The sequence below is a fragment of the Pipistrellus hanaki genome (assembly GCF_964339955.1).
Source record: "Pipistrellus hanaki genome assembly, chromosome: 1".
NCBI classification, from domain to species: Eukaryota; Metazoa; Chordata; class Mammalia; order Chiroptera; family Vespertilionidae; genus Pipistrellus; species Pipistrellus hanaki.
Window position 1 is genome coordinate 50,784,946 of NC_140503.1, and position 16,488 is coordinate 50,801,433.

Sequence of the window (16,488 nt, forward strand, 5' to 3'; positions counted from 1 at the left end):
ATTGTAAATATATAGCAGTTTTTATTTTTTAAATTTTATTTATTTTTTACTGAGTATATTCTCTAGGCATGAATAAATGTAAGGGCGATTACATACTGAGTATATAGACTTCTGAAACTGGGAGTTTATGAAATTTAATACCCGTCAGTTAGAAAATTTATAAAATCAGAGAGTTTATTTTTAGATACAATACGGTTATTCTACTTAAGGAGGAAAGTAGTACTTGTTCAGTTTGTCACCTGACTATGGGTTGGAAACGGAGTTGTGGCAGGCCTTTATATATTACTAGAGGCCGGTGCATGAAATTCATGCATTAGGTGGGGGGTTGTCCCTCAGCCCAGCCTGCACCCTCTCCAATCTGAGACCCCTCAAGGGATGTCTGACTGCTTGGTGGGATTGGGCCTAAATGGGCCGTCAGACATCCCTCTCACAATCCAGGGCTGCTAGCTCCCAACGTTCGCCTGCCTGCCTGCCTGCCTGATTGTCCCAATCACTCCCCTGCCAGCCTGATGGACGCCTAACTGCTCTCGTGCCGGCCTGATAGCCCCCAACTGCCCTCCCTTACAGGCCTGTTCCCCCCCTCCCCCATCTTGGGGTGGCTATCTTGTGTGTTGGAGTGATGGTCAATTTGCATATTACCTCTTTATTAGATAGGATTACAATGGAGGGAAGTTCCTTTTATTAAAACAGTAGGGGAGAACTAAGTCTCTTTCTCCTCTAGAAGGCCCATGTTTATACCTTTCAGTGTGAAAAGGAAATTATTTGAAATATACTTAATTATGCTGTTCTCCCTTTATATATGTTTTCTCATCCTGCATAAATGATCCATCCTTAGTTTTCAAAATATTTTTATAGAAATGATTCCCAAATCTTTTTGTTGCTATTGTTCATTTGGTCCCAGATCTTTTACTTATATCTTTATAATGTCACATATTTAGATGCTTATAAATTCAGAGATTGACTAAATGAAAAAGTTACCACCGATCTGAATACTGAATTCAGTTTGTTTCATTTTGGATGAGGCATAGTACATATGACCTCTCTAGTTATCTCCTTACATTTAACAACCTCTTAACATGCATGTCTAAAATGAAATACAGGCTGATGTTTTTTTTGTTTTGCTTTTGGGTTTTTTTGGGAGGCTGGTGTATGAGGTATCCTTGAAGAAAATTTGTCTAAACATGCCCTACCTGGTTTGGCTCAGTGCATAGGGCATCGACCTGCAAACTGAAGGGTCCCAGGCTCGATTTTGATCAAGGGCACTTACCATGGTTGCGGCCTGTGTCCTGGTCAGGGCATGTGCAGGAGGCAACAATCGATGTGTTTCTCTCACATGGATATTTCTCTCATATTCCTCTCTCTTTCACTCTCTCTTTAAAAAAAAAAAAAAAAAATCAGTGGAAAAATATTCTTGGGTGAGGATTAAAAAAGAAAAAAGAAAAAATTAGGATTAAAAAAAAAAGAAAAGAAAATAGCAAGCAACTTATGAAAGCTTGCCAATTCCAATTAAGTTATGATCTCAAAGTTTTTCTTCTTTAAACTTTTCCTTACTTTGCAACTTTTAATGTTTGATTTTGTGTTGTGGACTGCTTCTCAGATTTCCACAAGAGTCTCTTTCCATTTTCTAAGTTCATACTTCTCGAACGGAAATGTGTGCACCTCCTGGAGTGTACAGCAGTGCACCGACAATACAACTAACACATGCTCACCCCTGCCTATTCTCTAAACCTTTCTTCACTGTCCGGTTTAATCCCTGCATAAGTCTGTGACAGAAGAACTATTGTTCTGTGAGATTGTAGAGTGTAGGGGATCAGAATGTGGGCTCTGTTCCTTCACTTACAAGCTTGTGACCTTGGGCAAGTGATTTGACCTCTTTGTATCACAGTTTCCTCAGCTGTAGAGTGGAAATGGTAGTTACTTTTTTTCAGTGAGTTTTTGTGAAAAATTTTTTTTGTTCATACACATAAAGGAATGCTTAGTAAATTGATTTTCCCTTTTCTACCTATTAGTTCCTCATTTATCCTACAAATGTTTATGGAGTACCTGTGGTGTGTTATGTAACATTTAGTAGTGAACAAAAAGGAGAAAACTGTCCTTGAACTTAAGAAGCTTACTTCCTAGTGGGAGAGGGGGTAGAAGAACAATAACCATGATCAATAGTCATGTTAGATAGTGCTAAGTGTTGAGGAGAAAGAAAAAAGCAACAAGGAAAGGAAGTCTGAAATGTTGAGAGGGTTTGAGACTTGTCTAGACAGTCACTGAAGAAGGGGCTCACTGAGGAGGTGACAGTTGAACGAAGATCTGAAGGAACGGAACATGAGAGAAGCTAGCTAGGCAGATGACAGCATTCTAGGCAAAGGAAATGGAAATTGCTAAGGGCCTGAAACGCAAGTGTGGCTGGAGGGGCAGTAACCAGTGGAAAGCGGTGGGAGAATTAATGGGAGTTGACCACGTAAGCAGATATGGTACAAAGACGACTTTGGCTTTGAGTAAAAGGGGAGCTATTTTGAGCAGAAGAGTGACAGCACCTAACTTGCGTTTTAATAGCTAATGTGTTGAGAACAGGTAGGAGGGACAAGGGACAAAGCAGGGAAATCTGTCAGGAGGCTATTGCAACAATACAGGCTAAAGGTGATGGTGATGGGGACTGAGAAGGTAGCAGTGGAAATCGCCGAGCCACAGGATTGAATGTGGATATGTGTTTGGAGGAGTCAAGGATGACACAGAGGCTTTTGGCTTGAGTGAGACACATATTTGCTATTAACTGAGATTGGAAAGACTGTACAATTTGGAGAAACACAGAGAACTTCATTGGCCAACATCACACAGAGTAGTAAGTGGTAGAATGAGGATTCAAACATATAGGCTAACTCTAGAACCTATATTAACTCAATACTAGACTGCCTCCCACTATATTTCACTCATTTTCCTGGAGTGCCAGTTGTATTAAAATTATTCAGAGGAAAAATATGTTGGTTTCCTCTTAAACATCCTATCTAATAAAGAGGGAATATGCTAATAGACCCTCGCACCATCACAAAGATGGCAGCACCCACATCCAATAAGGAGGGAATATGCTAATTGACTGCTCCGCCCTCAAAGATGGCAGCGCCCACAGCCACAATATGGCAGCGCCCAGTCCCCTTAACCCACATCCAATAAGGAGGGAATATGCTAATTGACTGCTCCGCCCTCAAAGATGGCAGCGCCCACAGCCACAATATGGCAGCGCCCAGTCCCCTGCCAGGGCAGCAGGCCCACAGCAAGGCTGGGCCCTCCCCGCACGCCTGCCTCAGGAGTTCCCCAATCCCCTCAGCCGCCCAGAGCCGGCCTGAGGCTCAGGTAACCAACGTCCAGTCCAGGCTTGCGCTGCCGGCAGTGGCAGCAGCAGAGGTGTGATGGGGCGTCGCCTTCCCCTAATTGCTGGGTTGCCTCCCACCCCTGAGTGCTCCTGGACTGTGAGAGGGGGCAGGCTGGCTGAGGGACCCCTCCTCCAGTGCATGAATTTTCATGCACCGGGCCTCTAGTCGTATATATTGGGAACATAAAATTGACACTAATTTTTAAGATACCACTCTTAGATGTCAAAATATTATTTTCCAGGTTATATATAACCCTGGTGTCCTAAGCTTTCTCACTCTTGTATACGTCTCTCTTCCTTGTTCCGAAGGCATTTTGGTGGGATTGAGAAGCATTCTCATATTTTGTATGAGTACTAAGTAATCTCACATTCATCCCAAACAATAACATTGACAACCTTGCTTTTTTTAGGTTCACTCTGCTTGGTCCTTTCTCACTATTTTTCCTTCTTTTTTTTTTCTGATTTGTACTCTGAAAACCTGTGTTAGGGCTGAAGGCTTCTCTTCTTTATAATGTTACTAGAGGCCTGATGCACAAAAATTTGTTCAAGTGTAGGCCTTCTTTCCCCCGGCTTCCCAGCACTGGCTTCCCTCTGGGACTTGGGCTTCCCTCCTCTGACCACCTGCAGGGACACGGGCTGGCTTCCTTCTGGCCCCAGCTTCATGAGGAAGGATGTCCGGAAAGATGTCTGGTCTAATTCGCATATCACCCTTTTATTATTATTATTACCCTTTTATTATTGTAGATTATTGCTGTTAAGAGAATTCAGTTTTTACAGGTGTGCTGATGAACAGTTTTGATTCTAAATATTTATAAGCACTCTGTCTTCTTATATGACTAGTTCCCCTGAGACCTCCTGAAATCAGTCTGACAAGTCGAAGTCCCACTGACATTCTCATCTCCTGGCTGCCCATCCCAGCCAAATACCGGAGGGGCCAAGTGGTGCTCTATCACCTGTCCTTCCGCCTGAGCACGGAGAGCTCCATCCAGGTTCTGGAGCTCCCGGGGACCACGCATGAGTACCTTCTGAAAGGCCTGAAACCCGACAGTGTCTACCTGGTGCGGATCACGGCTGCCACCAGAGTGGGGCTGGGAGAGTCATCGGTGTGGACTTCACACAGGACCCCCAAAGCCACAAGTGTGCAAGGTAGGTCTCTGAAGATGACTGAGGAAGAAGAACTATTCCTTGGAATCAGTTTTTTCTTTTTTAACTCATGTTCATATTTTTTAATTTTGTTTTATGAGTAATAGAATCTTATAAATCATGGACTTAATTTTAAAAAATTAAACTTTTTATTGAGTAGTCCCTTTTTGCATAGAACTCATTAATGTATAAAACTTTTGGTTTCAATATTAGTTTGCTCAGCAAATCTTTCATGAACAGTAAGTCCAAATCAAACTGAATTACCTAAAGTTATGTTTTATATATATATATATATATATATATATATATATACACACACACATATATATATACATACACACATATATACACACATATATATATACACATACATACATATACATATACATATACATATAGTTAATATTGCTATATATTTTTTAAAATATCAGTTTAATAGAAACCATAAAACTAGGAAATTTTATACTTTCTTCTTTTACTAATGTGGAATGTAACATGACTGGTTTCGTTGGTGTTAATTGGTTAATAGTAATGCCTATTCTGTCTATCACAGAGGAATATTAGATGGTCAGATTTAGAAAAGACTTATTGTCTCTTTAAAAAATACACAAATATAGATACTTTTGTTCTTATTTATATGCCTTAGTCTTTTAGATTGTGTGATTGTGTTTTATATATTTAGCTCAGTCTCAAACTTCAATATCATTGTGAAATTTTGAAAATTATAGTACAATTGTTGATTTGAACTTTTTTGCAACCATTGGCTTGAGATCTGAAATCTCTACTTTCCTGTGTTTTCACTTGAGTTGTGTGGTTTTTTATATATAACATTTCTGGCGAACTTTTCTAGCCCCTAAGTCTCCAGAGTTACATTTGGAGCCTCTGAACTGCACCACCATCTCCGTGAAGTGGCAGCAGGACGCCGAGGACACGGCTGCCATCCAGGGCTACAAGCTGTTCTACAAAGAGGAGGGGCAGCAGGAGCACGGCCCCCTGCTCTTGGACACCGGCCACCTCCTCTACACCCTCAGCGGCCTAGGTGAGTGCCCTGCGCTGCACCCTCCCTCCTCCCCGTCCTCTCTGCCAGCGGGGAGAACAGTTCCTGGATGTGAGCCAGCGGGACTGGCTTAACGGTGAAAAGAAAAAAGAACTGACTTTATTATATCGCTGTGTGTGTCCTCCGGCTGAAGTCGGTGACTGCTTTTTGACTCACCATTGTCGGTAAACTGACCAGCTGGCAGGTAACGGTGGTATCTCTTCTATCTTTCCCCCACCCCTGAGCGTCTGCGTTTCTTTCTGAGGTTTCGTTCTGGTAGAGTGTATCCTGGTCAGTTAAATTGTGGGTGTGTGGTGGATGTAGATCACCAATGTAAAACAGGAATATCACCAAAGGATCAGGAAATACACAGCAATTAAGTGCAGCAGAAATTGCTTGAAAGTGCTATGCAGCTGTATTCTTTAACATGTATAAAATTCATGTAAGTTATGTACAAAATAGTGCTCTTAGAGATGACCCATGTATATATGAATGTTTACTTTATGTAGCTCTAACCCAGACACACGAGAGAAAAAGCACTTAACTTTGCGAATGCGTTCAGCGGAATTCTTATCTGTTCATCTTATCTTTGCTGAGGGCAGAAATGTCATGATGTGTTTAACATGTCTAGTAGAAAAGGGGAAAAAATGTTTGTCTACAATAAATACGAGGTATTATATAAACGGATCTCTACTGGAGGTATCAAATGCACACTTAGCTGTTGGTTGCACATGAGTGTGTTTTTCACCCTTAAGAACAAAGGGGCAACTCCAGTTATGTTTACCAGGCAAATTCCTACGGAGTGAGGACAGCGCCTTCTGCACACACTGGGCTTTACAGTGCCCGCCAGCTGTCCCTGTCACAGACTGCCCTTCGGGTGCAGGAAGGAAGAGGCACCGCGGTCCACGTGGGCTGCCCCATTTCCGCCCTGGCCTCCCGGTAGCCCAGGCTGAGAGAGCAGCGTTAGACATGCTCCCCTGTGCAGTGGGAGGCAGCAGGAGGGGTCTGTTTGCAGATGTAGGGGCATAGAACCCCATCTTCTGGCTCTTTGCTACAGCTTCCCAGATGGCATTTTGCTTATAATCGTATTGTGTCCGAGTTTAATTTAATTTGCTTTTGGCTAAGTAAATTTTACTATTGATCTCTGTCACATAGCTTTTATAAGCTACGAGAAATTCCATATGCTGCAGGGTGACCTTCCTGAAACCATGGATACCGAACTGATGTTGCCTAACCTGCTGTCACTAGGGTCAGCAGTAGGACTTTCTAGCCATGGCTTCTCAGTGTGTCCTCCCTTTCCGTAGGCATCTCACTTTTCAAAAAGATTGTTCTCAGTATCAAGTAAGGAGCAGGATTTGGGACAATTGTTGATAGAAAATCTTACGTCAAACTCACTGCTAAGGAAATATAAATACGTTGAAGATACAAAAACTAGTTTCATAGAGCATTCTCCTTGAATATTCAAATGAATAATTCAATGAATAATTAGAAAATATACAAAATAATTCTCTGCTTATTGTGGAAAGATTAAAAAGCAGTTAAGACTTTGGCAATTAAAAACAATTATTTAAAATTTAAAAATTTTCTACGTGTGTGTGTGTGTGTGTGTATATATATATATATATATATAAAGAAGAAGAGCCATCACTCTTCTCTCCCTCACCCCACCACCTCCTGAACTTTAAAGAAAAAGTAATGATGATAAATCTCTAGAGTGGGGCTGGGGAACCTTTTTTTCTGTCAAGCACCATTTGGATATTTACAACATCATTCCCAGCCATACAAAATTGTCAACTTAAAAAATTAGCCTAGTATATTTGGTCATACATTTAATTAATTCACTCCTAATGCCTTGGCAGGGCCAGACCAAATGGTTTCTCAGGCCTTTATGCCCTGTGGGCCAGGTGTTCCCACCCTGTGAATCTAGAACATACGCTTTTCTGGAATTCTTCCCTTGAAAATGGACATTTGATTTCAAAACATACACCAGGGTGTATATGGCTCCCAACTGTACTAAGTAGGTGAGAGGCTGAAATCCTAAAATGTTCATCTTTAACCACCCCCAGTCTGTGGTCTGTCCTTGAACCCACAATTGCCTGAGCAGCTGCTGTGGCTTCATTGATTTTTGTCTGTGGCTCTCTGAGCTCTTCTGTACACAGCAGTCACAGAATCTGAGCAGCTTTATTAAGAACTGCATCTCCTGTGTCAAAACCAAGAATGTGCTTGTCTAAAGCAACAGGCAGTCAGTCCCTCTTTTGTTTCATTTGCTTTAGCAACTGCATCCTGTGTCAGGCGCTCCTGGACCAAAATGTGAATTGCCTTACGCATTGCTAGGTAATCCTGACGCTGAATCCAAAGAAGGCTAGCCGAAGCCATTACACCAGCTTTATTTATTTATTTATTTATTTATTTATTTATTTAAATATATATTTTATTGATTTTGTACAGAGAGGAAGGGAGAGAGATAGAGAGCTAGAAACATCGATGAAAGTCATCGATCAGCTGCCTCTTGCACACCCCCTACTGGGAATATGCCCGCAACCAAGGTACATGCCCTTGACCGGAATCGAACCCGGGACCCCTCAGTCCCCAAGCCGACGCTCTATCCATTGAGCCAAACCGGTCTCGGCCATTACACCAGCTTTAAAATAAGGGTTCTTTAAAAAAAAAATTTAATCTTTTTTTTTTAATTTTAAAATCAGGACTCTTTCCATCCAGATTGATCAATGGCTCTACATTTTTAGCTGCATTATCAGCATTTTTTGTATTATCAAGTACTGAGTCCTTATATTTTTCATCATTATTTCTATATTCAAAATCTAACAGTTAAACCAAGAAGCCAGCCAATTGCTTCTTGTCAGCCTTGAATCTTGGACAGTTAACATCTGTGTGATACTTTGCAATTGAAGCCAGCTGGGTTGTCAGCTTGATCAGACCATGGTCCAAGCATCTCACTCTGGTTGTCCTCCCTCAGGACAGGGGCTTTGGGTGGAAGAAGAGAGGTGAGGACCATCTTTGTTGGAATCTTGATTAAGTTATAATAATAAAAATGCAATATGCTAATTAGGCTGGATGGCCAAACAACCTTCCAGACAAAGCCAGGGCTGCAAGGGCCAACCCCCTTGCACGAATTTTGTGCATCGGGCCACTAGTTTCTAAATAAAGCTTTCAATACTGTAAATCTTTATTTTCTCCTGTGTTGTAAAATGAAATCACATATACTGTTTATGTTGCAATATCCTTTGTGTATACCATTTGGGGTGATTCAATTTGAAATCTCTTTATAATGCATAAAGTAGGAAATTATTTTGTTACAGCCAGTATATCCTGTGTATTAAAATAGCTCCATATTTCCTGGCTGGTGGTTAGAGCATCGGCCTGATTCTGGCCAAGTTCTTAGTAACTGAATTGCAGGTTTGATCCTTGGTCCCAGTTGGGGGGCATGTGTGGGAGGTAACCAATCAATGTGTCTCTTTCATAGTGATGTTTCCACCCCAGCCCCTACCCCCACCCTTCACTTTCTATAAAAATCAATGGGAAAAATAACCTTGGGTGAGGATTAACAAAAAATAAAATAAAAAAACTCCATATTTCCTGACTGTGGAATTAGACTGAGTGGTTGGACTCATTGCAGTGCAGGATAACAGAAGACTTGATCCCAGGGCTTTCTTTATTTTTTTTCCTTTTTTTCTTTTTATATTTTATTGATTTTTTATAGAGAGGAAGAGAGAGAGGAATAGAGAGTTAGAAACATCTATGAGAGAGAAACATCGATCAGCTGCCTCCTGCACACTCCCTACTGGGGATGTGCCCACAACAAAGGTACATGCCCTTGACCGGAATCGAACCTGGGACCCTTCAGTCTGCAGGCCGACACTCTATCCACTGAGCCAAACCGGTTTCGGCCCAGGGCTTTCTTGTTGGAGGTGAGGTTCCGCACCCCAGGAGTTGCCAAAGCTATGGCTGGCCTGGCTGACTAGTAGGGATGCAGTTGTGTGGATTCAAGCATCGGACAGCTGTTCACTAGACTGCTTTTGGATGCCTTTTTAATCATGAGAGCCCTAGGGCCTAGTATTGCTTTTCTAGAAAGTCACAATTGGGGTTTAGCCATTCTTATGGCACGCGAGTAGATTTAACTCACTAAGCAAACTAGCTCTCTTTTCCTTCTTACTTTTGGCTATTGGGAGGGCAATGTGTTCTGTTAACTGGACAGCTGACCATCTGTGACCAGTGTCAGTGAGAGCATCTGGTGGTAGCTGCCTGTTTAACAGAGAGTGATGTGTCTAGAGGGCAGTAGGTTAAGGGAACCCTATCTGTATCTCGCATGGTGAATACTTGCTTTTACTGAGCTTTTGTACATTAAAGCTGCTCTAACTGGAACTAGATTTACTAAGTGGGCTTGGAAATGAAATTTAAATGCTTCTGTTTGCTGATTCGGTGTCAATTTGAATAACAAACTGATGTCTCAAAATTTCATTTTCATACTAATCCTAGCCCTTCTGATGCCCTTATACACATTCTTTTGTTTCCACTTCTGATAATTAAGTTTTCAGTAAAACTGTATGTTATTGGAACACATTTTTCTTGTTAATATATATAGTTCTTTGTTTCTGAAAGAAAGATGAATAAATTTATCTTTTTCAATGTGTTGAACCAGCATTTTTTATTTTTGTAGGTAAGGCATTCGTAGTACTAGATAAAAAGGTGTAACAGATATGACCTCTGCTTAAAAGAAGAAAGATTAAACAAAAAGTTAATAAGTTGACTGACTTATTCACTTTTTTCCAGAATTTCTGATTAACAAAATTTTAATTGCACTTATTAATGTAAGTTATTTTAGAACATTTTACTCCAAACCCTTAAATCGTTGTTCCCTGAGATATAAAATGTTTGGTTTTTTAAAGTAGCTAAAAAGATCCTTGTGTCTTTATTAATATAATATAAATATTGGCAGAACAATGGAAGTATTTTGATATCGCTAGTTTATTCTTGTTTAATGATTTAAAAATACACAGTTTGATTTTAGTTAGAAGTGGTTTACTTTTGGGAAAGTTGGAAGAAAGCATTTGGTTTGTGGTTTAATGTTTATGTGTTTGTTTTAAATTGTAGTTTGGGGGTTTTCTTCAAGATTTTGTATCTTTGTAGTTATTATTTTCACTTAGTTTTTTTTCTTTGACCCTTTCAATGTTTAGCCAAATTTTAAGTACAATTTTTAAATGTTTGTTTTTATCACACTATAAATTGAGCAAAATTAATAGCACATTTGTATTCCCTGGTAATAGATTGACTGAAATAATTTGTTCCTCTTTTTCTTTGTCTATTTCAGAAATTGGCTTCAAATTCTGAAGTTAGAGTTTCTAATTTCAAAAGGATTTTTTTCATAAGATGACTGTCAGGAACTGTTGTTAATTGTTCAGTCTTTATATAATAGAGTGAAAGGGAGAGATTATTTAGATGACATTGTTGTTAGTTTAGCATTTATGACACTGATATTGTATCTTTAGCTTCTATTTTGCCAAATAACTTGTGCTATTAAATTTCACAGCAAGAATGAGTAGTGAGCATGGGATTTAGCACTGATTATAAAGATCCAAAATATGTAAAATCAGTCAGCTGAGGCACCATCGCAGTCCCACCCATTTAGCTTTGCGTGTCCCCTGTAACACCTGGGGACTGGATGCAGATGTCACGATGTCACGGCCAGCTTTCCTGCCTTCACACATTGTGAGAGCTTGTAAGTTCAAACAATGGTCTGAGGCCTCCCTGAACCCTGGGGTTCACCCTCCAGGGGACATACATCCTCAGGAGACCCCGAAACACACAGAATGCTCACATCTAAGGACTCCGCTCCCTGCGGGCTCCCTGGCACTGGGCACGCCCTGAAGATATACTTTAAGGGGGGGACATGTAATGGTTCACAAACCACACCCGCCTTCTTGTGAAAACGTCTCCCAGTTTGGCCTTCACAGTTCACACCCTCTTATTCTCCTCTCACAACCTGAAGGGGTTGGAGGTGCAGCTGCGATGATGAGCTGAGCAGTGAGAGCGCTGAGCCCCTAGAGCCAGTGCCAGGCCCTCTTACTCTTCTCTCACAGCCTGGAGCGGGGGGAGGGGGGCTGCCACTATGTCACAGCTCCCAACAGCAGTCCTTTCAGAGGCTCCTCTGGGTGATTCCCCAGCGTGCAGCAATAGTCTCAATGGGGTCCCAGATTTCCCAATAAATCTCCAAACAAAATTAATTTTAATGGCTTTCATTAGCCTTAATGGACAATTCCTATTAGTATCTGCTCCTTTTGTGAGGTTGTTGAGGAAATACTTAGAGAGGAACAAACCAACAGGCCAATGAGGGAAACGATTGGTCCAAAATCTTACGAAATTCATTGCCTGTGCTATCTACTCACATCTCCCGTGTGCAGTGCCCACGCTTCATCTGGAGCTGGGCGGGCGACCTGGAGGAAGCACAGGGAGAGCAGTGACCCTGATTGCCCTGGCGCTGCTGGCGGTATCCTCTCTTCCTTGTGGAGTGTCCAGGGAGGGGAAGTGGCTGCAGTGCCTGAGGTTGAGTCCCAGGCAGCCAGCAGCCCTGTCAGGATTGTGCCAGCTGTGCTGGTCCATTGGGTTCCTGGCCTGGAGATTGACCCTGCAGGACTACCCAGGGAGCCAGTCCCCAGTTCTGCCACCGATTGATTGGAGTCTGAGGGCCCGGAGGAGGGACCAACCGGTCTGCCTTCCACCAGCCCAGTCACCTCACCAGTTGCTGCTGCCACAGATTCATCAGCGCCTGAGGGACTCAGGTTTTCCAGTTAGCCACCCCCTATTCAATGGAGCCTGCTGTTTGTCATCCATCTAGTTGTTTAGGACTTGACGGACCCTGGCTCTTGATTGATTGATTGATTGATAGATAGATAGATAGATAGATAGAGATATATGTATGTGTATATATCAGTTAAATAATTTTTATATCTGCTGCCTGGGTTTGACTTCAAGCTGCACAACTTGTTAACAGATTAAATCCTGTTTTTTTGCCTAATCATTTAGATAGGGATAATAATAATAATAATAATAATAATAATAGCTGTTTTCAGTGTTAGGAAGATTAAAAGAAATTATGAATGTAAAGGTTAGCACAGTCCATGTCTAATTGCACACTTCTTAAGTCCTCAACAAGGTTAGCTGTTTTTTCTGTTCTCTTTTAAATTGTCCTCCTCTCAGGGTAGAGCAGTGTTTTTCAACCTTTTTTGGGCAAAGGCACACTTGTTTCATGAAAAAATCACGAGGCACACCACCGTTAGAAAATGTTAAAAAATTTAACTCTGTGCCTATATTGACTATATATAAAGTAATTCTCTTGAATAGGAATCAAATAAACACAAAGAAAGTATTTTATAATTACTTTATTATGAAATATTAAGTAAACAAAATAGTGAAAAATTATAAAATTCTTGTCTTGTCTGCACCTACGGCACACCAGGCAACATCTCGCGGCACACTAGTGTGCCGCGGAATAGCGGTTGAAAAACGCTGGGGTAGAGCATAGAAATATGTATTTAAAAAAAAATTTCCCCCCCACATTATCTACCATGGTCACTAGATTTGGAAACCAATGCTTTTTGAGCTTTAATATGTAAATGAATTACCCAGGAATCTTGTTAAAATGCAAATTTTAATCCAGTAGGTCAGAGTGAGTCCTGATGTTTTTGCACTTATGTCCTCTTTGAGTATCAAGGCCTGGAATAGTGGTTCCCAATGTGGGGCATATGCCCCACAGGGGGCACTTTGATTTTTAAGGGGGGCAATTTGAGAATGAGTTATTAACAGTGAACTTTTTGCATTTCTTATGGTTCTATGGGCCTCATATACAGTATGTGTGTGTGTGTGTATATATATATATATATATATATATATATATATATATATATATAGTAACATATTTATGCATTTCAGTTCTTACTATATGTTTTGAAACTTTTTGTTATTTTTCCATATCACTTCATATTATTATTATTATTAACGATTTCTTAGTGATTTCTTCTCAGTACTTTAACTGTTTTCTTTTGTTCTTTTATTTTTCTCTTTCATGGATGCTATATTCTTTGGAAGCTTGTTTAGACCAAGGAAATGGCCTTTTAGGCTTCCTCCACGTGAATAGGAGTTCACTTTTTTAATAATAAGAATATATGTCACGGGGGGCATTGGGATTTTAGAGATGCTTAGGTTGGGCATGGCCAAATTAAGGTTGGGAAGCACTCATCTAGAGCAGGAGTAAGCAAATTTTTTCTATAATAATACTCAGATATTGAATATTTTAGGCTTTGTGGGTTTTATGAGTGAATGTGCATGCCCCCTAAATGCATATGTTGAATGAAAGGTTACATGCCCTAATCCCTAATGTGACTGTAGATAGAGAGCCTTTGAGATGACAAACGTTAAATGAGGTCATCAGAGTAGAGCCCTAATTCATTAGGGCAGTGGTCGGCAAACTCATTAGTCAACAGAGCCAAATAGCAACAGTACAACGATTGAAATTTCTTTTGAGAGCCAAATTTTTTAAACTTCAACAACTTCTAACGCCACTTCTTCAAAATAGACTCGCCCAGGCCGTGGTATTTTGTGGAAGAGCCACACTCAAGGGGCCAAAGAGCCGCATGTGGATCAAGAGCCATGGTTTGCCGACCACTGCATTAGAGGGGAAAAGGAGGAAGAGACACCAGAGCTCTTTCTCCACAGAGTGGGAAGGCAGAGAGCTCTCACCAGAAACTGAACCTGTCAGATCTGGTCTTGGACTTGCCAGTTCGAGGATCTGTAAGAAATTAATTTCCGATGAAGCCACCCAGTCTGTCGTCGTTATGGCACCCCAGGTACACTAATAGAGGCCACATGGTCTCTGCCACAGGTATTCAGCTCTGCCATTGTAGCACAGAAGCACCCGTAGAACATATATAAGTGCATGGGTATTGATTAAGTTCCAATAAAACTTTATTTATGGATACAAGAATTTGAGTTTCATTTTATTTTGATAAATCACAAAATACTATTATTTAAAAAATGTTTCCCTGTTAGGGAACCATCAGTTTGATCTCTGTTTCTGTTTTTGTTGTGTTTTGTTTTTCTATATTACACATATAGAAAATACTGTATGTAACCATGCAGTATTTGTCATTCTCTGACTGTTTCATTAGCATAATACCCTCTAGGTCCATCCCTGTTGTCGCAGGTGGCAAAATTTCATTCTTTTTTATAACTGAGTACTATTTTATTATGGATGGATGGATGGACGGACGGACGGACGGACGGACGGACGGACAGACAGACAGACAGATAGATAGATAGATAGATAGGCAAATGTAGGTTTAAACTTGTTCATACGGAAAATAATACAGTAATAAATAATAATACAAAAACTGTGTTTTGTATACTCACAACTGTTAAGCCTAGTTTTGCCCCAGCTTGTGTGTATATTTATATACATATATATATACATATTACACAAAAACAGATTTATAGAAACATATCAAGCTGATGGTTACCAGAGGGAAGATGTTGGGGGATGGGAGAAAAGGTAAAAAGATATATAGTCAGTAATCTTACAATAAGTTTGCGTGGTGACCAATGACTACTACTAGACTTAATGTGGTGATTACAATGTAAGGTATATAAATATTGAGTCACTATATTGTATACTTGAAACTAATATAATATATATGCCAACTATACATACATTAAATATATATCATTTTTAGCTGGCAAGCTGACCCAAGGGCAGTGCGCCATATTCTTTAGTTTGCCAATTCTAGGTGTAGACTCTATAGTTCTTGCTCTTTGAACCTTTTAGGTTCCTGTATTGTGACTTTCTTATGAGGTCAGATATAGTTTTTCATTATTGTTACCACAAAGCCTCTCTTTAGTTCTACTTTTTATTACACATTTTATTGCTCATCTTGTTTCTAGTCATATTTTCTTAGCCTTCACTTACGGGGAGAGAGGCCTTCCCTGGTATCATCTTCGAATCAGTATATTTCTTCCTCAAGCACCAGGAAGAAATGAATCAGTTCCCATGTACACAGATAATAAAGATTCCTTCAGAAAACAGCTCATACTCAAATTTTTGGGACTATAATCATTGTATAAAATAATATTAACCAAATCAGTAAATTTCACTCTTTAAAAAAACATTTATAGGCTCTGGCAGGGTCGCTCAGTTGGTTAGGCCATCGTCCCCATATGCCAAGGTTGTGGATTTGATTCCCAGTCAGGGCACATACAATAATCAACCAATGGCCAGTGTGGCTCAGTTGGGTATTGTCCCAAACACCAAAAGGTTGCTGGTTTGATTCACATTCAGGGCACAGGCCCGTGTTGTGATCTCAGTCTCCAGCAGGGGCCATACAAGAGGCAGCCGATCAATGTTCCCTCTCACATTGATGCTTACCTTTTTCTCTTCCTTTCCCTTCCTCTCTCTCTCTCTAAAAATCAATTTAAAAATCTTAAAAAAAAAACTTCCTGGTGAGCTCTAAATATTAAAACATTTCCTTAAAAACAGCTGAAACCGGTTTGGCTTAGTGGTAGAGTGTTGGTCTGTGGACTGAAAGGTCCCAGGTTCGATTCCTGGCAAGGGCATGTACTTTGGTTGCGGGCACATCCCCGGTAGGGGGTGTGCAAGGGGCAGCTGGTCGATGTTTCTCTCTCATCAATGTTTCTAGCTCTCTATCTCTCTCCCTTCCTCTCTGTAAAAAATCAATAAAATATATTTTAAAAAAAACATTTCCTTAAAAACAATCAACCAATGAGTGCATAAATAAATAGAACAACAAATCAGTGTTCTCTCTCCTGTGCCCCTTCTTCTCTGTCTCTCAAAATAAATCAATCCATGCATAAAAATCACTTACACAGGGTTAGGCAATATTCATCCGATGTCTGGAAAAAAAACAAAACACATTCTTTTATAAAG

The 16,488-nt window shown here is 40.4% G+C and overlaps 1 protein-coding gene and 1 pseudogene across 3 annotated transcripts in view; one reads left to right on the top strand and one right to left on the bottom strand.

The window, feature by feature from the left end:
* Positions 1-16,488, top strand: part of PRTG (protogenin) — a 122,273-nt gene that overhangs the window by 62,651 nt on the left and 43,134 nt on the right. For both annotated transcript variants that reach the window (XM_084875867.1, XM_084875868.1), the window contains exons 10-11: positions 4,202-4,507; positions 5,355-5,543. In XM_084875867.1, coding sequence (XP_084731993.1) covers positions 4,202-4,507; positions 5,355-5,543 — 495 coding nt within the window. The remainder of the gene's footprint in view (positions 1-4,201; positions 4,508-5,354; positions 5,544-16,488) is intronic.
* Positions 7,427-8,553, bottom strand: LOC311611934 (RNA transcription, translation and transport factor protein-like; annotated as a pseudogene). Its single transcript has 3 exons — positions 8,496-8,553; positions 8,231-8,393; positions 7,427-7,924 (listed from the first exon to the last, which is right to left on the bottom strand). The product of its transcript is annotated as an RNA transcription, translation and transport factor protein-like (transcript).